At 48.0% G+C, this 23,496-nt stretch overlaps 1 protein-coding gene across 2 annotated transcripts in view; it reads right to left on the bottom strand.

Moving 5' to 3' along the window:
* The window catches only part of stab2 (stabilin 2), a 78,454-nt gene that overhangs the window by 51,582 nt on the left and 3,376 nt on the right, over window positions 1–23,496 (bottom strand). For both annotated transcript variants that reach the window (XM_056276507.1, XM_056276506.1), the window contains exons 4-13: window positions 8,629–8,714; window positions 8,435–8,501; window positions 8,195–8,290; window positions 6,715–6,837; window positions 6,427–6,623; window positions 6,162–6,292; window positions 5,211–5,344; window positions 4,979–5,058; window positions 4,744–4,890; window positions 2,880–3,026 (exon numbers count right to left, since the gene is read on the bottom strand). In XM_056276507.1, the coding sequence (XP_056132482.1) occupies window positions 2,880–3,026; window positions 4,744–4,890; window positions 4,979–5,058; window positions 5,211–5,344; window positions 6,162–6,292; window positions 6,427–6,623; window positions 6,715–6,837; window positions 8,195–8,290; window positions 8,435–8,501; window positions 8,629–8,714 (1,208 nt within the window). The remainder of the gene's footprint in view (window positions 1–2,879; window positions 3,027–4,743; window positions 4,891–4,978; window positions 5,059–5,210; window positions 5,345–6,161; window positions 6,293–6,426; window positions 6,624–6,714; window positions 6,838–8,194; window positions 8,291–8,434; window positions 8,502–8,628; window positions 8,715–23,496) is intronic.

The following is a 23,496-nucleotide window of genomic DNA, read 5'->3' on the forward strand; positions in this document are numbered from 1 at the left end:
CCCCTCAAGGCGAAGCCACGCTGGTCATTTGTGTGTTTGTTGACTAGCTTTTTTTTAAAAGATTTTATTTATATTTAAATAAATATAAATATACATATATTCATATCTAGTTATTTGTTTGTTTATTTGTTTGTTTGTCCCAGTATTTCCATGTCACCTTTTAGTATCGGTTCAGCTCACTTGGAACCGCGACGGAGGTGGTACCAAAAAAAATGCAATGCCCCATTGTCTTTACTGACATTTCCTGACCTCACCTAGACACTGAGTTGGTTATAGCCGATGTCTCTTTCTCACATGCGATTATGTCTTTCCACCCACCTGACATCATGCCAAGCTGTTTTTCCAAACTGATTAACTTCTAGGACCTTGTCTCACTCTGCAGTTCTTTCCCGCTTTTTCTCTCCAATTGTACTTGGCCAATTACCCCACTCTTCCGAGCCATCCCGGTTGCTGCTCCACCCCCTCTGCCGATCCGGGGAGGGCTGCAGACTACCACATGCCTCCTGCAATACATGTGGAGTCACCAGCCACTTCTTTTCCCCTGACAGTGAGGCGTTTCACCAGGGGGACGTAACGCATGGAAGGATCACGCTATTCCCCCCAGTTCACCCTCCCCCCCGAACAGGCGCCCCAACTGACCAGAGGAGTTGCTAGTGCAGTGAGCAGGACACATACCCACATCTGGCTTTCCAACCGCAGACTCGGCCAATTGTGTCTGTAGGGACGCCCGACCAAGCCGGAGGTAACGCGGGGATTCGAACCGGTGATCCCCGTGTTGGCAGGCAACGGAACAGACCGCTACATTAACTGGACACCCTCTGCAGTTCTCAATAATTCAATTCAATTCAATTCAATTTATGGTCATTAAAAACAATGTGCAGGCACATGTTAAAAATGAAATAAAGGTTAATAATATAATAATAATATAGTAATAAATAAATGTCTGTCCTCCACTTGTGCACGAGTTGTTCGAGAATACTTTAAGGCAGCGAGTGATTTTTGATCTCATCATCCCTCAGTGTGCTTTTTCTGGCTCAATCAAACAGAAATTAGTTGTTTTTTTTTACTTGCTATGCAGATGATACCAAGTTGAATGTCTTTGTCACGCCAGGTAAAAGGAATGAATTGGTCTCTCTGCATATTTATCAGGCAATTATTAAGGACTGTATGTCAAAGGTGTTTGCAGTTAAATTTGCAGAACAACTTGTTCTGGCAAAATTAAGTTGCCAGTTTAGCTGTTCACATTCATGTACCATCCAAATTATTAAATACCATCCAAATTATTAAATCTGGCACCAAACGTGAAAGAGTGACGAGTGAAGACTGCCATGACTTTAAGCAACACACCAAACAGCTGTTTCTCATGTTTTTTATCATTTCAGGAACATGGTAACCAATAAGAGGATATATACAGGCTTTAATCTGTAACTGCAACGTTTTCTTTCCCTGCCGTAACCCCCAAAAAAGGGTTCAAAATTTGGAAGCGAAGCTTGCAATTGAAGCTAATATACAGGTCCACTAGTCCCCGTTTTAACATCTCTGTGATGGTTTTGCTACACATTTAGTAAACTAAATTTACTACATTTATATTTATTAAAATTAAATTTAAATTTAGTAAATTTAGTAAAATATGTCAAAATTTCACAGCAGTTGTTGGGACGACAACTCGTTGTTTCTCTGGCGAAGTGCTCAAAAGGTCACTGCTACTCATGGCTTTGTGTTGTTTTCAGATTTGTCTAGAACATTTTGTTGTGAGATAAAATGGACCATTTACCATGTAGTGTTTTTGTTGTCTGTTTTTATTGTTTTACTGCACTGTCAAGCAATTTGAGATTGTCTCTGACAATGAAAGGTGCTATACAAATAAAATGTATTATTATTATTATTAAACAGATTACCAGATTTTATTGGTAACATTTAAGGCTTCCTTCATAATCTTTTCAGTCCCTCATCATTTCATCCCTTTGAGTCAGTTTTCAAATTCAGGCACTTCAGCAGAGCACTTTTATCATTGTTTTTTATTAATTTTACTACTGCTGCCTTGTTTGTCATTTATGAAGCTAATTAAATTTAATTTTCCTTTGGTTACAATTCTTTTTTTTCAATCTTACTGTATTTTGTTGCAAAGCAAAGCACTTTTTTTTTTACCTTTGTTCTGAATAATCCTATATAAATTAAGTTTATTATTATCATTACTATTGTAATGACCACGGATAAGTAGACTCACTAGCCCGTTGGCTAACGGGTCGGACCCTTTAGTCAACTGGTTAACATAGCTGCCCGTGGTGCGGGACACCCGGGTTCGCGTCCTGGCTGCGGCAGATTCCCGGCTGCCCCCTGAATTCGCCTCACTGGTGTCAGAAGTGGGATGGTGAGACCGTGAGGCCATCGGAAGCACATGCGCTCAGAGGTGTGAGGGAGCTGGTATGCTGAAGCCTGGGGACGCGCTTCCTGAAGGAGGGGGTAGTGTAACGACCACGGATGACAAGACTCACTAGCCCTTGGCTAACGGGTCGGACCCTTTAGTCGACTGGTTAATGCAGTCGCCCGTGGTGCGGGAGACCCAGGTTCGCATCCTGGCTGCAGCAGTTCCCAGCTGCCCCCTGAATTCGCTACAATATTATCATTATTATTAATTGTAGTGGTTGTAGTTGTAGCAGTAGCAGTAGTTGTAGTAAATGTTCATAACAAAAGAATGGAAGGACTAAAATGAAATGAGGTAGATAAGGGAGAGTTACAGTACATAAATACCACTAACAGGGAGAGTTACTGTACATAAATACCACTAGAGCAGATGGAGTAAACACAGTACTTTTTTGAAAATATGAAAGTAAAATATGTGAGAAAGACAGCTTTACTACTTAGTTTGGTATGTGCACCTGCAAGTCACTGGCCACGGGGGGTGACAGGTTATTATTCATCAGCTTATTGATGACGTGGATCATTCCATTGGATGCAAACACATCGGACTCCATGATGGTGCTCTTCGTGGAGGTCCCGTAGATGCGGATTTTTGTCTTGCTGTCCTGGAAATGAAGCAGGAAAGGTGCTCTTTACCAGATGTTGTGTTGATAGGAAAGTTACATACAGGCTACTGACACAAAACAAATACAAATCTGGAAACATGTTAACAATTTGTAAAACACACATACATCTTTGTATTTGTGACCTTCTGCCTTCCACTCAGGGGATTAACTGACCCCCCACCCCCAACACACAGACACAGTCAGCACAGACAGAAGATGCAGAAGTTCAGATACGGTAGGGGCAGGGTGTTGTTGGAGGAGCATCCTGGTAGCTGTGTTTCTACACACAGCACTACTCTGACAGTGATCTGGAGGTTAATGTGACGCTTCCACATGACAGAACCTTGAACCAGTTCCTTTTTGTCGGGTCACTGACCAGACCTGCACTGCTGAAGGAAGCCCATCAGTGTTATCCCAAGCACAGATACATGGACCAATCTGACATGTCCATACATAACCCAAGGTTATCAGCTTTCTTTTTTCTTTTTTTTGGGATCCGGTCAATTATCCCACTCTTCCGAGCTGTCCCAGTCTCTGCTCCACCCCCACCCCCCTGCCCCCACTGATCCGAGGAGGGCTGCAGACTACCACATGCCTCCTCCGATACATGTGGAGTCACCAGCCCCTTCTTTTCACCTGACAGTGAGCAGTTTCACCAGGGGGATGTAGCCCATGGGAGGATCACGCTATTCCCCCCTGTTCCCCCTACCCCCTGAACAGGCGCCCCGACAAACCAGAGGAGGCGCTAATGCAGCGACCAGGACACAGACCCACATCCGGCTTCCCACCTGCAGACATGGCCAATTGTGTCTGTAGGGATGGCCAACTAAGCTGGAGGTAACACGGGGATTTGAATTGGCGATCCCCGTGTTGGTAGGCAACGGAATAGACCGACTCGCTAAACAGAAAAATACTATCTGCCCTGATAGTCAGGAGGGACACCAGCAGATGTCAGTTTTAAAATGTAATGTATGTAAAATCTATTTCATTAAACTTTTGCTCAAATTGTTAAAAAGGAGAGTCAAAATCTCATCTCATCTCATCATCAGCAGCTGCTCCGCGGTCGGGTCGCGGTGGCAGCAAGCTAAGTAGGGCACTCCAGACGTCCCTCTCCCCAGCAACGCCCTCCAGCTCCTCCTGGGGGATCCCAAGGTGTTCCCAGGCCAGATTGGACATGTAGTCCCTCCATCGAGATCTGGGTCTACCCCGGAGTCTCCTCCCAGTTGGCCGTGCCCAGAAAACCTCCAAAGGAAGGCGCCCAGGAGGCAAGGAGAGTCCAAATCCAAGTTACTAAATCTGCTTACTCAGTTATTTGATTAAAGGGACATTTTGCCAATTTTCAACCGTATTTCCATGTATTGATCATTGTGTTGACATGTGTATAACATCCAAAAGACCTGTCAGTGTTGTCTGTATCCCTGTGCTGTGCTATAGCACACGGGCTTACTGCCGCCATCCACTGACAACAGTGGATTATGGAAGAACAACAAGGCAGATTGGCTGGTATGTTCGTTTTTCGAACAGTGCAAACTGGTACATCTATGCAACGTAGAGCAGCTGTCCTGAAGGAGGAAGTTGATTTCTCTGTCAAAATGAATTGCACCGAAGCAAATCTAGTTTTAAAAGACTCCAGCACTCACTGGATGCGAAGGTTATTTGCAATGATTTTTTCCCTTCAAGGTGTTATTCATGTAGGTACTGGTCCTGTTTCTCTCACCTCTGTAGTTTCGGTTTCTCCGGCGATGCCATTCAGGGTGTAAAAAGTGCCCCCTTTCTTCAGAGTGTTGAAGGACACCTCCCCCGCAACCACGTGCAGCTTACTGATGAATTTAGCTGTGGAGGAGTCGGCCATGAGCATCTTCACCTGAGGAAAAGGGAAGACGACAACACATCAACAACGCCACGGGCTGGTTACCACTGGGCGTGTGCTCGTCACCGGCGCATTATCTCACCAAGGACCGGGGGCAGCCCTTGTTGGTTGGGACGAAAACGGTGAAGGGGCCAGCATTTTGCAGGGGCCAGGACAGGGTGGCTGCAAAACAGAGAGGCAGTATTTAGAGACAAACGCTGAAACCTAGAGATGGTGACACAAGACTCAGAGGCGTGATGTTGAAAGTGATGCTGTTTTAAAAGTGTCACGTGTGAGCTCAAATAACGGCGTGCTGGGAGGAGAACGAAGGGTACCGAAGAGCGTGATGGCGTTGGTGAGCTGACCAGCCCACTTCCCACCAGGCTCCGTGTTCAGGTCTTGCAGGCGCAGCATGATGTTGCCAAAGCAGACCTTACCATTACCAAGAAAACCCTGACGACAGGTGCACCTGATGGAAAGAGGGGTGGTCCTGAATGACTGGACCTGATCCATGTGAGTCCCTTCAAATACACTTACGAATTAAACATGCATTTGTACATGCACACGTCTTTCTTTTTTTTATTTTTCCCCCTTTTTCTCCCCAATTGTACCCGGCCAATTACCCCACTCTTCCGAGCCATCTCCGTCACTGCTCCACTCCCTCTGCCGGGCCCGAGGAGGGCTGCAGACTACCACATGCCTCCTCCCATACACGTGGAGTCGCCAACCGCTTCTTTTCACCTGACAGTGAGGAGTTTCACCAGGGGGATGTAGCGCGTGGGAGGATCATGCTATTCCCCCCCAGTTCACCCACCCCCCCGAACAGGCGCCCCCCGACCGACCAGAGGAGGCGCTACTGCAGCAACCAGGACACATACCCACATCCGGCTTCCCACCTGCAGACACGGCCAATTGTGTCTGTAGGGACACCCGATCAAGCCGGATGTAGCACAGGGATTCGAACCGGTGAGCCCCATGTCGGCAGGCAATGGAAGAGATCACTAGGCTACCTGGACGCCCCCTAATCCAAATCCAAATTCTAACTTTAACCCTAAACCCAAGTCCTAACCCTAAATTAGCCCCTTAAAGAAACGAGGACGAGCAAAGAAAACTGTCATGGTCACCCCTTATGGTTAAAAACGAACTGGTTTTCACAATTCTAGCTAGATAACACACACACACACACACACACACACACACACACACACACACACACACACACACACACACTGCTCAAATAAACAACTTTATATCCTCTTTTTGTGGACAAAATGAAAGCCACTGACTCGACTGTCCCTGGCTCCACTGTGGTGCAGTTGGCGTCCTTGTGACAGGAGTCCAGCTTACAGACGTCTCGCAGGCTGCAGCTCAATCCTCCCTCCAGGTGTTCAAAGCCAGGCAGACACTCACAGTGAGACTGGTGCAAACACACACACACACACACACACACACACACACACACGGTCATGCCTTTTTCACTACCGTCGCTGCTGACTGGACATTAGTCTGATAACATAACATACATGTGAGACAGGCACTCATAACCCTTACCTTCCCGGGGCTGTCATACACACAGCGGGTGGAGCGGGTGGAGCAGCCACCTTGGTTGGTCTGACACGGGTCAATGGGCATACACACATAGCCGTCCCCGCTGTAGCCCTCGGCACAGGCACAGACGTGCTGGTTTGGGCCAGAGTGGACACAGGTGGCATGGATGTGGCAAACCTGCTGCAGGCACGGGTTTATGGCTGGGGGGGGGCACGATGAAGCAAGTATTTGCAGCTTTCACTCAAGGCAAAAGAGAGAGAAGAGGCTTATTCTGAAGTGGGTGAAACTCACATATACACTCTTTGCCTGAAGTCTGGTACCCAGGCATACATTTGCATGTCAGCAACCCTGTGTGGGCATCCTCCATACAGCGCGAGTTCGCTGGGCACTTGAGGGCGGCACACTGAGACAGTTCTAAGACAGACAGACTTACAGTCAGAAAGAGGTCATTCTCATCGACGAAGGCTTACTCAGTTCATCTGGACACGTTTACTGACAGATACGTTTCATCACTGATCTAACGCCCTGTTTCCACTACACGGTACCGGCTCGACTCGACTCGCAGAGTGTCGTTTTTCATCACCGTAACAGCACCCCTCAGTGGAGCTGGTCTGCATTACTTTTGGCACCCGCTCCTGTCTTTTTGGAACCTCAACAAAGGTGGTACCAGAAAAGTGGTAACAGGTACCAAAATGCCGGTACTTTCCAGTAATGGAAAACGAAAAAGTCGAGTCGAGTTGAGCCGGTACCATGTAGTGGAAAAGGGGCATAAGTGACCTCTTCAGTCTCAACTGACTACAGGTGTCCCCACCCTTGCTAACAATACAGTGGCATAACGACCCAAACCAATGACCAGTTTCAGGTGCAGATATGGGCGTGACCATTTACTAGAGCTGGTCATGTGTACAATTCACAGAGTTTCATGTGGAGAGGGAACGACCATCCCTGAACTGGGGGGGGGGGCCTAAGTGTACATCTGTCACCATCTTACACATGGCCACTCTAACTCTAGTTAATGGTCACGGTGATTTGCATATGAAACCGACCGTTGGGTTCGGTCGTTACGCCACTGTATTGCTTATAAAGCTGGGGACACCTGCAGTCAGTCGAGACTGACGAGGTCACTTCTACACCAAAATTAGCATGTATGAGTGGGTTTTTTTAAACGCGGGTTAACCCGGTAAAAATAGGCAACTGACTCCTTTCACAGTGCCGGCAGACCCGGGTCTGACTGCCAGCAGCGTCTTCCATAGCGTCGTCTTGGACGTCACGACGTTCGTGATGTCAAGGATGCGCCGGAAAACAGGGAAGTAAACAGTAAAAAGCAGGAAGCCAGACAGACGGCGGTTAACGTTACTTTTATATCTTGTACTTCAAGTCTCTCTTTCAAACCATACAAACCCAACGCAGACCGAACGATGTTCGAGCGCTGCTTGAACGAGGACGGTTGGAATTTGTGGCTGACATGGCACAAAAGGTGGCAAAAGACGCGAATGGCGCTACGTCACCGCGCAAATTAGCGTGTCCACCCGGCAATATATCTGTCAATACACGCTGTGTCCAGATGAACTGACTGAACCTCGCTTGATTTTCTTACCTGGATATCGAGCATGCGTCAGGACGGGTCATTCTCGTGTTATGGCCACGTACTCATGACCCCGTGACTGATTACGGCAGCTACACCGTGACAAACAGGCGCACACATTCGCACCGAACCCGTCAAATATACAGCGGGGCAGAACTGGCTAAGATGTGCCCCTGCAGGTCTTACCTTGGTCACAGTTGGGGCCTGTGTACGCAGAGAAGCAGGTGCACATCCCGTCACCCAGCAAACCGGAGCTACACAAGCCATGGACGCACGTGCAGACTGGACACAACAAAGGGAAACACAAAGAGAGGCTGAACGACGGTGAGGGAAAAGAGCGTATGAAAGGGTGTTTCAAGTCATCTCAGCAACCTTGATTTTTCTTTTGTATGTGTGTTTGTTTTTGTATTATCAAGGTAGGCTTACCTGAACCACACGTAGGGCCATATCTGTTTGCAGCACAGTCCTCACATGCTGTCCCCACAAAGCGCTCCTGATCCACACACAACAAAGTACATGCATGGACTTACAGATATGCAACTGCACTGAAAGCAGATGGCAAACACATTGACTACGTATAGTTGATATATGTGCATGTGCAAAATCCCTGCACACTGTACCTTGCAGCTGCAGGTTCCATTGCCGTCCATTCCATCAGAGCAGACTCCGTTATTGTTACAAGGGCTGCTTGCGTACTCTGGACACTCTATTAAAATGACAAAAAGCACATTCAAATCATCTCATCTCATCTTCAGCCGCTTCTCCAGGGTCGGGTCGCGGTGACAACAAGCTAAGTAGGGCACTCCAGACGCCCCTCTCCCCAGCAACGCCCTCCAGCTCCTCCTGGGGGAGCCCAAGCTGTTCTCAGGCCAGACTGGCCATGAAGTCCCTCCAGTGAGTTCCAGGTCTACCCCGGGGTCTCCTCCCAGTTGGAAGTGCCCGGAAAACTTCCAAAGGAAGGCGCCCAGGAGGCATCCTAATCAGATGCACGAACCATCTCAACTGGCTCCTTTCGATGCAAAGGAGCAGCGGCTCTACTCCAAGCTCCAGAGTTGTGACCAAGTCATTGTTATGCAAGTCATAAGTAAGTCTCAAGTCTTAACCTTCGAGTCTCAAGTCAAGTCCCAAGTCATGAAGGGCAAGTCTCAAGTCAAGTCCCAAGTCACTGAGCTCAGGTCAAGTCAAGTCACAAGTCCCTAATTTCAGGTGTCAAGTCATCAAGTCTCAAATGTAAGGTGTTTTATACCAATTTAACACATTTTTTTAAATTCAGGTAATATCAAATTGTTTCATTACAATAGTACATAAATAAACCACAGATAATGTTAGAAATAATTGTTATTTTATTGTGTTCAAATTTGGACAACAGTTGGATTTTGTTTTACATTTAAGAAATAAAAGGCACACTCTAAATCACAAATGAGCGCACAACTCTTAATAACAATACAAAACATATTGATCATTCCAATACACAATAAACAAACACTCTCTCTGCTTGTCTAGTTCGACCTACAATTCATTGCACTTGCAAAATATCAAGTTGGCTAGGACTTTATCGCCTCCCTCAGAAGCCACTCCTCCAAAACACGCAAACACGCACTGCCTGGACTAGCCTACTGCTGGAGATAGGTTGACAGGCAGGTAGGCCATCCAATCATTTTAACCGGACACCTTAAAATGATTGGATGGGTTCATAATGGTCCTGCGACTTCCACAGATTACTCTTTTTATTTTTTTAATTTAGTGTCAGAGCATTTTATTTATTGATTGCTGTCGGGATGTAAAGAGAATTGCAAAAAATATAACAAAAAGTGCTTCTGAAAAAAATCGCCTTCCCTACCTTTAATTATTTGACTCTGTGGTGGACACGTATTGGGGACAGAATTCAACCCAGGAACTAAGGGTTAAGTCATGGTTGCCCTGGCAGGTTAACGCAGGGTTAAGTTATGGTTGTCCAGCCAGTTTTCTGATTATTCTTGCCACCTCCGCTCAGTCGAGCTGTGGTTTGGTTGCTCTCTGATTTACCATGGATTAAAGAAAGTTGCCTACACGGCTAAAGTGTGAACCTACGGTCTTCTCCGTTCCTTCGGCTCTACACTGGTGACCCCGACGTCGGTTTTCGGATAAGTTTTCTGAAACCACACACATTATGGCTACGAACGCCGTTGCAATTAAACTGCCGGAGTTTTGGGAGTCTTCCGCGGCTACATGGTTCGCGCAGGCTGAGGCACAGTTCGCGCTCAGAGACATAACAGCAGACGAGACCAGGTACTACTACGTATTGGCAGCGCTGGGGTGCGCTACGGCTTCCAGGATAAGCGGTTTCATAACCAACCCACCGGCCGATGGTAAATACGCCGCACTTAAACATCTCCTCCTTGAAACTTTTGAACTGTCAACAACGGAGAGAGCACGTCGCCTCTTCGCAATTCAGGGCTTGGGAGATGGCAAACCATCGGAGCTAATGAGCAGGATGTTAAACCTACTGGGTCAAGAAAAGCCATGTTTCCTGTTTATGGAGCTGTTTCTGCGCAACATGCCGCCCCACGTCCAGACTGCGCTCGCTAACTCCACCATCACTGATCCCCGTGGGCTGGCAAAGGAGGCTGACCGATTCTTCGTCGCTACACAACGTTCCTCCCATGCCGGGGTGCTGGCTCCTACCTTCACTGGCCCCCCGCCGACATCGCGGGCGTGGCCCGACGGTGGCGCCACAGCATCAGACCGCTACAAGCCCTCTGGACTCTGTATGTACCACGCTCGATTTGGTGCGAAAGCTAAACGGTGCCGTTCCCCCTGCAACTACAGGCCGACGGGAAACGAGAGGGCCAACACTCAGTAGTGGCCATGAGTGTTGGCGATACGAGCAGGCTACTCTTCATCCTCGACACCATCTCCGGTCGGCGATTTCTTTGTGACACGGGCGCACAGAGAAGCGTGCTCCCTGCTACTGACGTCGACATCATGGGCGGGGAGCGGGGCCCCCAGTTGGCGACGGCTGACGGCAGCCCTATCCACACCTACGGCGTGCGGTCTGTAGAACTGTGTTTTGGTGGACAACGTTTCACGTGGGAGTTCGTCATGGCCAATGTAACGCTTCCCCTCCTCGGAGCTGATTTTTTGTGCGCTTACGGTTTGCTAGTGGACATTCAGAACAGCCGTCTGGTCGATGCCTTAACCTTCTCCTCCTTCGCATGTACGCGGAGGGAAGCGGCCTATGCAGGTCTAGCCAACTCTCTCTCAGAGGCAGACAAGTTCACCCGCCTCCTCGCTGAGTTCCCTGACCTCACCCAGCCTACCTTCTCTGCACCCACCGCTAAGCATGGGGTGGAGCATCACATTGCTACGAAGGGGCCCCCGGTCTACGCCAGAGCCAGGCGTCTCGACCCCGCCAAACTCGCCATTGCCAAGTCTGAGTTCGAGCACCTGGAACGCATGGGGATCATCCGCCGCTCTGACAGCCCGTGGGCGTCCCCACTCCACATCGTCGCTAAGCCTGATGGAGGTTGGCGCCCATGCGGGGACTACCGCCGACTAAATGACGCCACCACGCCCGACCGCTATCCTGTCCCGCATATCCAGGACTTTTCTGCAAACCTGTCTGGCAAATGCGTCTTCTCAAAAGTCGACCTGGTCCGTGGTTATCATCAAGTTCCCGTGCACCCCTCAGACATCCCCAAGACAGCGGTGACTACCCCATTCGGCCTATTTGAATTCCTACGAATGCCATTTGGACTCAAAAACGCGGCCCAGTCCTTTCAGCGGCTGATGGATTCAGTGCTCCGTGGCCTTCCTTTCCTCTTCGTCTATTTGGACGACATACTCATCGCCAGCGCCTCCAAGGAAGAACACCTGTCCCATCTTCATGCCCTCTTCACACGCCTCAGCCAGCATGGGCTGATCGTCAACCCGGCGAAGTGCCGGTTCGGGCTGACAGCCATTGATTTCCTCGGGCATCGCATCACTGGGGACGGGGCAGTCCCCCTGCCCTCAAAGGTGGAAGCGGTGGCGGCCTTTCCGCGCCCCCAAACAGCTCGTGCGCTCAGGGAGTTCATCGGGATGGTGACATTCTACCACCGCTTCATTCCCCGAGCCGCCTTTATCATCCGGCCACTGTACGAGGCGCTGAAAGGCATGTCCCCCAACCAGGCGGTCGACTGGACAGCAGAGCGGGACCGTGCGTTCACCGAGACTAAAGCTGCGCTCTCCCAGGCTACCCTGCTAGCGCATCCTTCACCTACAGCGCCTATTTCCATAACCACGGATGCATCGGACTATGCTGTTGGTGCGGTTCACAAACAGTGGGTGGGGGGGGCTTGGCAGCCTTTGGCCTTTTTCAGTCGCCAGCTTACACCCCGAGAGCGCAAGTATAGTACTTTTGACAGGGAACTCCTCGGTCTCTGGCTCGCTGTCCGGCATTTCCGTTTCCTGCTAGAGGGCCGCGAGTTTACTGCATACGTGGACCACAAGCCCCTCACGTTTGCCATGTCCAAGACGGCCGAGCCATGGTCCGCTCGCCAGCAGCGACAACTCTCCTACATTTCGGAATTCACTACCGACATCCAGCACGTCGCTGGTAAGTCTAACCAGGTAGCTGACTGCCTCTCTAGGGCAGTGATTGGAGCGGTCCACCTAGGCCTTGACTATGCACAGATGGCCGTTGACCAGGCCACGGACCCGAGCATCCTCCGTCTCCGGGCCTCCGACACGGGGCTCCGCCTGCAGGACGTTCCTTTCAGCGACACAGGTGCCACCCTCCTGTGTGACGTCTCCACAGGACAGCCCAGGCCCATCGTCCCGCACAGCTGGAGACGCCCCGTATTTGAAGCTGTGCACGGCCTCTCTCATCCAGGCGGTAAGCCATCCGTGCGCCTGACCTCTGCTAAGTTTGTGTGGGAGGGACTTAAGAGAGACGTGAAAGCGTGGGCCGACTCGTGTGTTGCCTGTCAGCGGGCTAAGATACACCGCCACATTAAGGCGCCCCTGGAACGCTTCGCAGTGCCGGAGAGACGATTTGACCATGTCCACGTCGACCTGGTTGGTCCCCTACCCCCCTCCCATGGGTTCACCTACCTCTTCACTGTGGTGGACAGGACTACGCGCTGGCCTGAAGCTGTTCCCCTGGCATCCACGACGTCTGCTGATGTGGCCCGGGCTTTTATTGGGTCGTGGGTCTCACGTTTCGGTACGCCTTCCGACCTTTCATCTGACCGCGGGCCACAGTTTACCTCAGAGCTATGGAGTGCTGTGGGTGAGGCTCTGGGCGTCAAGCTTCATCGCACTACCGCCTACCACCCTCAGGCGAACGGCATATGTGAGCGCTTCCACCGGTCCATGAAGGCTGCGCTTCGGGCTACTCTCAAGGACTGCAACTGGGTCGACAAGCTCCCATGGGTCATGCTGGGCCTGCGGACCGCCCCGAAGGAAGACCTACAAGCCTCCTCTGCGGAGCTGGTGTACGGCACGCCGCTGCGAGTCCCAGGCGATTTCATGCCCAATGCAACGCATCCCTGGTCAGCTGTGGACCAACGAGCCTCCTTGCTGGACGGGGTCAGAGCTTTCACACCCGTCCCTACCGCCCAACACGGCGCGCCGGTGTCCCAGGTGCCCCCAGGTCTGCAGTCAGCGGACTACGTGTTCATCCGTCACGACGCACACCGCCCCCCTCTGCAACCCCCTTATGACGGCCCCTTCCGCGTCCTGGAACGGGGAACTAAGCACCTGGTGGTGGATTTTGGGGGCACGGCCGAGCATGTTTCAGTGGACCGAGTTAAACCCGCACACCTGGACTTGACGCAGCCGTTGGAGTTAGCCCAACCTCCTCGTCGCGGTCGTCCCCCGGCTCCGCCTCCTCCCCCCGTGGAGGCCCGAGCTGCCTCTTCTGCTCCTCAGGCCGACCTCCACAGGCCCGCGTCAATGCCTCCCAGAGACACTCCGGCCCCTGTTATCCGGAGCCGCCGCGGACGGCCTGTTGTCCCCCCGCGCCTGCCTGACTTCGATTACTAGGGCGAATTCTGGGGGGGCTCATGTGGTGGACACGTATTGGGGACAGAATTCAACCCAGGAACTAAGGGTTAAGTCATGGTTGCCCTGGCAGGTTAACGCAGGGTTAAGTTATGGTTGTCCAGCCAGTTTTCTGATTATTCTTGCCACCTCCGCTCAGTCGAGCTGTGGTTTGGTTGCTCTCTGATTTACCATGGATTAAAGAAAGTTGCCTACACGGCTAAAGTGTGAACCTACGGTCTTCTCCGTTCCTTCGGCTCTACAACTCCCTAGATTAGTGGAATCAGGGGTGCTGTTGGTGTAATTCAATAAATACGTGCTCTGTGTGACGAAAGGCGCACCCTACTTATGTACGCTTATTAAGTACCGATGTACGTGACGATGTGTACTTAATAAGCGTACATTAAAATATATAGGGGTGCGTTTTTGGTCACAGCCATGGAGGTTTTAGAACCACTGGACTAGACACAAGGGAGTATTTCACAAAGCTGGCTAACTGAGTATGATGCAACCCAGGAAACCTTTCAGATCTTGAACATGGATTGAAGTAAAAAGAGCTGTTCCGGGGTTCACTCTGCGCAGAAGTGAGGCTTACTTAGTTAGCCAGCTTTGTGAAATAATCTACTACCCCATGGCTCTAATCTGAGCCTATGCTTAGTAGGCTATGTTTCATATTGGGTGCAGTGCACTGTGTGTCATGCTCTGAGCATTATTTCAATTGCCATTGTGCCATACAAAAAGTGTTGTAATATAGGAAATTATAGATACTAATATGACCGGCTATTTTATTGCCCGGTGCGGGATTCGATACGGGTGTACTGCACCACAAGGCGACATCACTAACCGCTCAGCTAAAGGACCAGACATGTTAACTACGGACTAACGTGTCTTATTAGTAGTTTACACTAATTATGGTTTCATGAAACAAGTAAATGTATTTATAAATGTTTATAATTCAATGGAGAAAAATCTTTCCAAAGACAGTATATAACTAGATTAATTTGAATCATGGAGATACTTTAATATTATTTATTTATTTTACAGGGACAATGCACAATAAATATATTGCACCACAATTAGCTGTAGTCCCTCGGCAGGAGTCGTCGGTAGCACATAATTCGGAGCATCAAGTCTAAATGCTCAATTAAAAACAGTGTAAACATAATCACGATTGAATACCACTAGTTCAGTGCCCGTTCAGAATGGGCTGATTTTCTCGAGAACCGCATTATATTACCCATATTTAAAACTATATCATATTGTATTATAGTATGATACGTGAAACCATGCACTGAAACAGTGTTTGATTAGCTAATTATCAGGGGGCAACAGGGGGTATGCTAATTCATTCCGGTGACTGCTACATCGCCCAGACATCGTTTGCCCACTGGGCCAACATAATTGAATATTCGCTGTTAGGTGTTCTGAAACAGAACAGTACGTTCAATTTTATTTTTGAGATGAGATGGGGACGATGTTTGGGCGATATAGCCTGGCGTATTCCAAACAGGCAGATTGGGTCTGTGTGTGTGTCTGACCACTCACACGCTACTGTACCTGTAGGCTAGCAAACAAACTTACTTCTCTTTCTGGCTTTTCAGATGACGCGCAAAGTTTGACGTTGTTGAAATCCCATCTGATAATTTCGCTGCACGTTTTACAAACAGCAGTCCTTTTCTTCCCAGCAACTTCGAAGTTCTTATAGCCGTAAATAATTATTTTTGGAATCGTTCCAGCAGCTGCACTTGCCATGATTGCAAGCTCTCCGCGCTCATGTTGTAGAGCTGACGTTAGTTTTTGAGTAGCATGATGGTACCTCCAATTAGATTTGAGTATTTTTGTTTTCCCGCCCATCTAAACGTTTGATTGGCCCTACGCGATGCCTGTGCGTAGGTAATTGAGTGCGCGCTGGGAATGAAGAATGATTACAAAATAAAATAAATAAAATACGAGGTGCTCCCGCATAAACACTGAGAAAACACGCAAACAATTCTCTCGAGTCATCCAGCTCAAGTCCAAGTCATAGATGTCAAGTCTCAAGTCAAGTCTCAAGTAATTTTCATTTTGGCAAGTCAAGTCGCAAGTCATCAAATTTGTGACTCGAGTCGCACTCGAGTCCAAGTCATGTGACTCGAGTCCACAACTCTGCCAAGCTCCCTCCGGATGTCTGAGCTCCTCACCCTATCTCTAAGGCTGAGCCCAGACACCCTACAGAGGAAACTCATTTCAGCCACTTGTATCTGCGATCTCACCCTTTTGGTCACTACCCAAAGCTCATGACCATATGTGAGGGTTGGAAAGAAGATTTTTTTTTTGTGATCAAATATTTTTTATTTTATCATTTTTAAACAAGACACACAACTGAACAATAATGCAAACAAAAACCCACCCACAAACGAGAAAAAAAGGGAAAAGAAAAGAAGAAAAAAAAACTACAGAAAAAATTGCAAAAAAGAAACAGCATACAGTACTCGGTCAGTGTTCAGTCAATAAAGTTCTTCAACTCAGCAGCCACAGAATTCCACATGTCTATAGTTCCAACGCTTGCTCCATGGATCCTTGCTGTCGAGAGCTCCAAATATACAATGTCCAGATATAAGAGGGACCAATGACGAGATGACAAATCATCTGGAGCTTTCCAACGCATAGCAACCATCTTCTTGGCTGCTGTGAGTCCCGCAAGCAATATGCGCTGCTTGATTAGTGGTACATGTAGTGCAGAGAAGTCATTTAGAAGTAATACCGCAGGCTCAGTGGGTACAGTAATCGACAAAAATTGGGACAATTTATCAGCAACCATTTCCCAAAACCCTTTCACCCTTGGACATTCCCAGACCATATGAAAGAAGGTTCCAACCACATTTAGCGAACAAAATGTACAGTTTGGGCTATCAGCAAGTTTCATACAAAACCTCTGTCGTGGGGTGCGATATGTCCGATGTATAAAATTATAGTGTATCTGCTGATGATCTGGATTCCTAGACGCTAAGAGAACACTAGACCACACCGTCTCCCAACAGAACTCAGTATCCAGATCGGGCACATCTGTTCTCCAAATTGTGTCCAGCGCAAGGGGTTTGTATGTTCTTTCCAGGATAAAGCCATACAGCACAGAAACTAAACCCCTAGTACTAACCTTTTCACTAATTATTCTACAAAGTGGATGCACTGGGAGAGAAGAGAGCCACGGCACCCCGTGAGCCTTCATGGAAGCCCTCAACTGAAGATAGGACGACGATCAACTAGGAGACCTTGGTTGTAAAATATAGGAGAGCAAACGTTCCACTTAGCGGTGATCTTACATGCCGACTCCACAGATCTCCAGACCGCAACCAGGTGTGATATGATGGGGCCAAATCGTTTCCTACACTGGGCAGTAGAAATATTAGAAAACAGTAAATCTGCTAGTCGTATGGGGTGAACCAAGTTTTCTTCCAAAGATTTCCACGCGACCTCTGCACCAGGATCGAGCCAGGTCGTAAGTGAACGCAAGGTGTAGGCCCAACAGTAATACTTTAAGTTAGGGAGCGCAACGCCACCATCTGATCTGTTACGATTCATGGTCGTGCGTTTGAGGCGAGGAGGTTTGTTCTTCCAGACGAATTTGGTAATCGCTGAATGGAGTTTATCCCAGTACCGAGGAGGGGGCGGAAGAGGGAGCATAGAGCTAACAAAATTAACCCGCGGCAATATATTCATTTTGACGATGGAAACCCTAGCACGAATGGAATTGGGCATTGAAGCCCATCTAATCATGTCCTCAGAGACCTTCTTGAAGGTCAAGTCGAAGTTAGATTTTGTTGTGACTGTCAGAGACGGAAATATGTCAATCCCTAAATATTTGAAGTAGCTTACAATCGGAACAAGCAGGGGAAGTACGGCCGAACGCATGGCCCCGTTCAGGGGCAATAACGCTGATTTGGTCCAATTAATTCTGTAACCCGATAAGGAACTAAATTGGTCAAAAATATCCAGGAGAGGAGGAATTGATTTGGGGGCATCGGCTACATACAGGAGACAATCGTCCGCGTATAACGAAATAAGGTGAGAGGTACCATTGAGCACGAGGGGAACAACGAGATCAGACTGCCTAATAGTCTGTGCTAGGGGTTCCAGTGAGAACGCAAACAGCAGGGGGCTAAGGGGACAACCCTGCCCGGAGCCCCTGGCTATATCAAACAAGGGTGAAGAAGTCTTCCCGGTTAGAACTCTAGCAGTAGGGTTAGCATACATCACCCTGATCATATTAATAAAGGGATCACCGATACCCATGGCAGCCAGCACAGACCAGAGAAAAGACCACTCAAGGCAGTCAAAAGCTTTAAGAGCATCAAGTGACAGCACAGCAGCAGGCGTTCTAATGCTAGCAGCTTTGTCAATAATGTGGAGCAAACGTCTGACATTGTCAGGGGCCAGCCTTGTTCTGATAAACCCAGTCTGGTCGCAGTGTACTAACTTAAGCATATAATTTTGGAGGCGGCCTGCTAAAGTTTTAGCGTAAATCTTAACATCAGCATTGAGCAGAGAAAGAGGTCTATAATTGCCACATTCAGTGGGATCTTTGCCTTTCTTCAATAATAATGAAATAATAGCAATATTCACATCCCTTGCGAGAGACCCTTCATCAATAGAAAACAATATGTTGAGAAGGTGTGGACCCAGAACTTCCCAAAAAGTTAAATAGAATTCGGGGGGGATGCCATCACACCCAGGCGATTTGCCTCTGCGCATAGCCTTAACCGCCTCCTTCAACTCATCCAGAGTGACAGGAGAGTTCAGTGAGGCAGATTCCTCTTCTGTGAGACGAGGTAGTATGAGATTGTCTAGAAAATCTTTATGCTTGGCTGCATCTGGAGTAACCTCAGAGGCGTACAGGTCTACATAAAAGGACTGGAATACCTTGTTCACCTGCACAGGATCAGATCTGACTATGCCATCAGCATCCTTGACAGTAGAAATATCAACAAAATGTTCATTAGATTTCAAACACATGGCAAGCAGATGACTCGGCCTTGCCCCATTAAAATAATAAAACTACCTTGTGCGGTGTATTTGGAATTCAGCTCTTCGTTTAAGGAGAGAATTTATTTCTTTTTTAACTAAAATGCACTGTAAGGCTGTGCTGTCACTGTATTTGGCCTGTAACTGACTGTCCAGAGCGATGAACCTATTTTCAAGATCACAAAGCTTCCTAGCCCTCGCCTTACTTAGAGTCGAAGTATATACTGTAGTATTATTCAAAATAAAACCCTTAATTGCATTCCAAAGAATCCTTGGGTCACCAACTGATCCGACATTAATAACTAAAAAGTCTTTCATAGCAGCCACAAACTGTGTCTTAAATGACTCATCATTCAGGAGGGAGGTGTTGAAGCGCCAGCGAGGGGCCTTGTTTAAAGAAGGGCGGATAGAGGCCTTAGCTAACACTGCTTTGTGATCGACAAGGGTCATGGGGACAAGTATAACATTATCAATATTTTGGAATAAGCCCTGCGAAACAAAAATATAATCGATTCTCAAGAAGGACTTATGCCTTGCTGAATAAAATGAAAAGTCCTTAGCAGATGGATTAAACCTTCTCCAAAGGTCCATCACACCCACCTCATCAGCCCACCTTACGAGTATATCAGAGGCCGCCTTTTGGTCATGCGATGCACTACTCCCTTACCTGTCCAGCACATTATTCATGACCGCGTTAAAATCGGCCCCCACAACGAAAGCACAATCGGAATATTTTAACATAGTGACAGTAAGTAGATTGAAAAAGTCTTTGACACAGCCATTAGGAGCATACGCAGATACAAGAGCAATACATCGCCCTTCAACAAAAACCTTAACCAAAGTTATCCTACCAGACTCGTCAGAGAAACACTCATTCACAACCATATTTAATCTGCGGCGGCAGAGTGTCGCTACCCCTCTCGTTCTACTGTTTGCGCACGATGATGCCACAACCTTGAAATATTTATTAGCTAGTCCATTCACATCAGAGGATAATCTGTGGGTTTCTTGTAAAAGGATGATGTCTGCCCCCCTCTTACGAACCACCTCCATCAGTGCAACATGCTTGCTATGGTGATTCAGACCATTGGCATTAAGGCTAATAAACGTTAGAATCGCCATGGGCTGAGAGTGTAAAAACGGCTGACTAGACAGACCACTGACCTGGCATTCGTCTGAGTGAAAGATGCATCAATGAAAACAGTAACAAAAAAAACCCCAACTAAAACCACCCACAGAACATTAACCCCATTGCGCACACAGGCATAGAGATGTTCCTGCATTTCTCTAGGCTGTGACTGGTATGCAAAGCAATGCTTCTATCCAGCAAATTCGACCAGAATTATATTCAAGAAACAACATGAAAGATAAGCAGTATATGAAGATAATTAGGCCACTACGAACAGTAGCCCAGAAACAACCATCGACAATAACATTAGAAGTAGGCCTACAGCCAGAGGGAGTGCGACCAATATTGAATTATAGCCTAATGGCTAGGCCTGAGTCGGGAGGGGAGAAAAAAAAACACATACTGTATTATGAAATAAAAATAATAATTGCAAAAAGCCTCACCTCCCCACACTATAAAAACAACATAAAAGATAGGCCTAAGCAGTATATGTAGATAATTAGGCCACAACGAATAGTAGCCCAAAAACAACCATCGACAATACAATTCAGACGTAGGCCTACAGCCAGCGGAAGTGCGACCAATATTGAATTATAGCCTAATATATGGCTAGGCCTGAGTCGGGAGGGGAGAAAAAAACACATACTGTATTATGAAATAAAAAATAATAATTGCAAAAAACCTCACCTCCCCACACTATAAAAACAACATAGAAGATAGGCCTAAACAGTATATGTAGATAATTAGGCCACAACGAACAGTAGCCCAAAAACAATCGACCTTAAAAGTAAAACCATAGGCTATAGGCCTAGAGCCCAGGCGGAGGCGGAGAAAAGTGTAGGCCTATTACGAAAATATTGATAGGCCTAGGCTAATAAGCCACTAACCTATCCTTACTCAGTAATGAGTGTTTGGTCTATCACACAAACCACACTTCCGTGGTAGGACACAGGAAATAATAACATTCAAAAGTAGGCCTACAGCCAGAGGGAGTGCGACCAATATTGAATTATAGCCTAATATATGGCTGAGTCGGGAGGGGGAAAACAAAAACACATAAGCCTACTCAACAAAATTAGCTTAATGATAAATGTATCATGAAATGAATTACAGAAAGCCTCACCTCCCTACACCTTAGGCTAGATAAATAAACAGCCAGGTAGGCTATAATAATATGTATAATATATATTATTAAACTGGCAACTTCTTCAGGACATTGAAGACGGCCTTAAAATGGCGCATAAATCTTATCCAAACTGGCGTCCAATAATGTAGGCTAGGCCTAGATCAGATTATTGTGTGAAAAAAAAACGACCAGATAGGCTAACATAGAAACGAAAAATATAGCCGTCTAGCCAACTACAGGTAGCACACAGACCTCAACTCAAGAACAGGGCACCTACCCCAGCAAAATTACACATTAGTGAACGGCATCAGACGTCAGTCCAGGTCCACAAACGAAGGTCAGTGGCAGCTAGCAGCGGAGATTAGCCGCCAAGATCATGCTGGACCCAGGGCGTCCAGAAACCGCATGGCTTTCTTGGGGTCGGCAAAGACGTGACGCTCTCCGGGTTTGAGGAGCAGGACCAGACCGGCGCTGAAGTTGTAGTGGTATCTGAAGGAGGGGACGTCCTGTCGCAGCCTCCTCCGAACCTCATCGAACTTGGCCCGTTTCTGCGCGTGGACGGTAGAAAGATCCGGAAAGATGTGGATCCGTGCATCCTTGTATTTAAGAACACCCATCTTCCGCGCTTTCTCCAGAATATCCTCGCTCCTCCCTGAAGGTCTGCAGGCAGAGCAGGTAATGCCTGGCCGCGGGACGATTCCCTTCCTCCCCGCTCCGCACGCATCCCACACGATGTGCTCTCTCAACTCTGGGCAGAGTGGTCAGGTTCAGCATGTCTTTCAGGAACCTCGCAGCAAACTCGTGCTGCGGAGGCGACTCAGAACTCTCCGGCAGGCCAATGATTCTCAGGTTATTCCTCCTAGACCTCGATTCAAGATCAGCACAGCGTTCGGTCAGATATTCCACCTGAAGTTCCAATTTACCGATTTTTCCATCTCTGGTATCACCCTTGTTCTGGAGCTCGAACACGTCCGCTCGGTTCAACTCGACAGACTCCTCGCATTTCGTAATGGCGGATTCCAGCGCACGCGTCTTCTCAGAGAGGCACTTGTCCATCTGATCAAACTTGGCTAGAATCGGGTCAATGTGCCTCTTGATCTTCTCGTCAAACGTGTCTCTGAATTCTCTGACCATGTTCTGTACCTCCTCGATCATTTTGGCCAGCGGCTCAATCTGTTTCTGCTCTTCTCTCGACGAGCGGCCCGTCTTCCTTCTGGGAAGCGACTTGTTGCTAGCAGGTGCCTGGCTGGACCTGCTAGCATCGGAATTTTCATCCCCAGACGACATTCTTCGGCCAAAAAATCTAACAAAAAGTCGAAATACACTGCGATAACGTGAACTTGAATACGAATGTCAAGAATACAGGATTTTGCTCGATAGAAATATGAAATAAAGTCACGGGCCTCCGGAGCTCACAGCAAACGTGGCATTTCGCTCGCTGGCCAAACCGGAAGCCGGTTGGAAAGAAGATTGACTGGTAAATTGAGAGCTTTGCCTTCTGGCTCAGCTCCCTCTTCACCACAACGGTCCGGTACAACGTCCACATTACTGCTGATGCTGCACCAATCCACCTGTTAATCTCCCGCTCCATCCTACCCTCACTAGTGAACAAGACCCCGAGATACTTGAACTCCTTCCCTTGAGGCAACAACTCATCCCCAACCCGGAGGGAGCAATCCACCATTTTCCAGTAGAGAATCATTCATAGAATCATATTATATTATTATTATCATTATTGTTATATGAATGGGCAACACGGTGGTGCAGTGGTTAGCGCGGTCGCCTCACAGCAAGAAGGTCCTGGGTTCGAGCCCCGGGGTAGTCCAACCTTGGTCGGTCGTCCTATGTGTGGAGTTTGCATGTTCTCCCCGTGTCTGTGTGGGTTTCCTCCGGGTGCTCCGGTTTCCTCCCACACTCCAAAGACATGTAGGTCAGGTGACTCGGCCGTACTTAATTGTCCGTAGGTATGAATGGGTGTGTGTGTGTGTGTGTGTATGTTGGCCCTGTGATGGCCTGGCGGCCTGTCCAGGGTGTCTCTCCGCCTCCCACCCAATGACTGCTGGGATAGGCTCCAGCATCCCCACGACCCTGAGAGCAGGATAAGCGGTTAAGATAATGGATGGATGGATATGTTCATAGAATCATATTCAAATCATAGGAAATATATTTCCTCAATTGTGTAGAAACAATGCGAGTCAAGAAGTAACAAAAACTATCTTTGCTATGGCC

The sequence above is a fragment of the Lampris incognitus genome, chromosome 3 (assembly GCF_029633865.1).
Source record: "Lampris incognitus isolate fLamInc1 chromosome 3, fLamInc1.hap2, whole genome shotgun sequence".
In the NCBI taxonomy this organism is placed as follows: domain Eukaryota; kingdom Metazoa; phylum Chordata; class Actinopteri; order Lampriformes; family Lampridae; genus Lampris; species Lampris incognitus.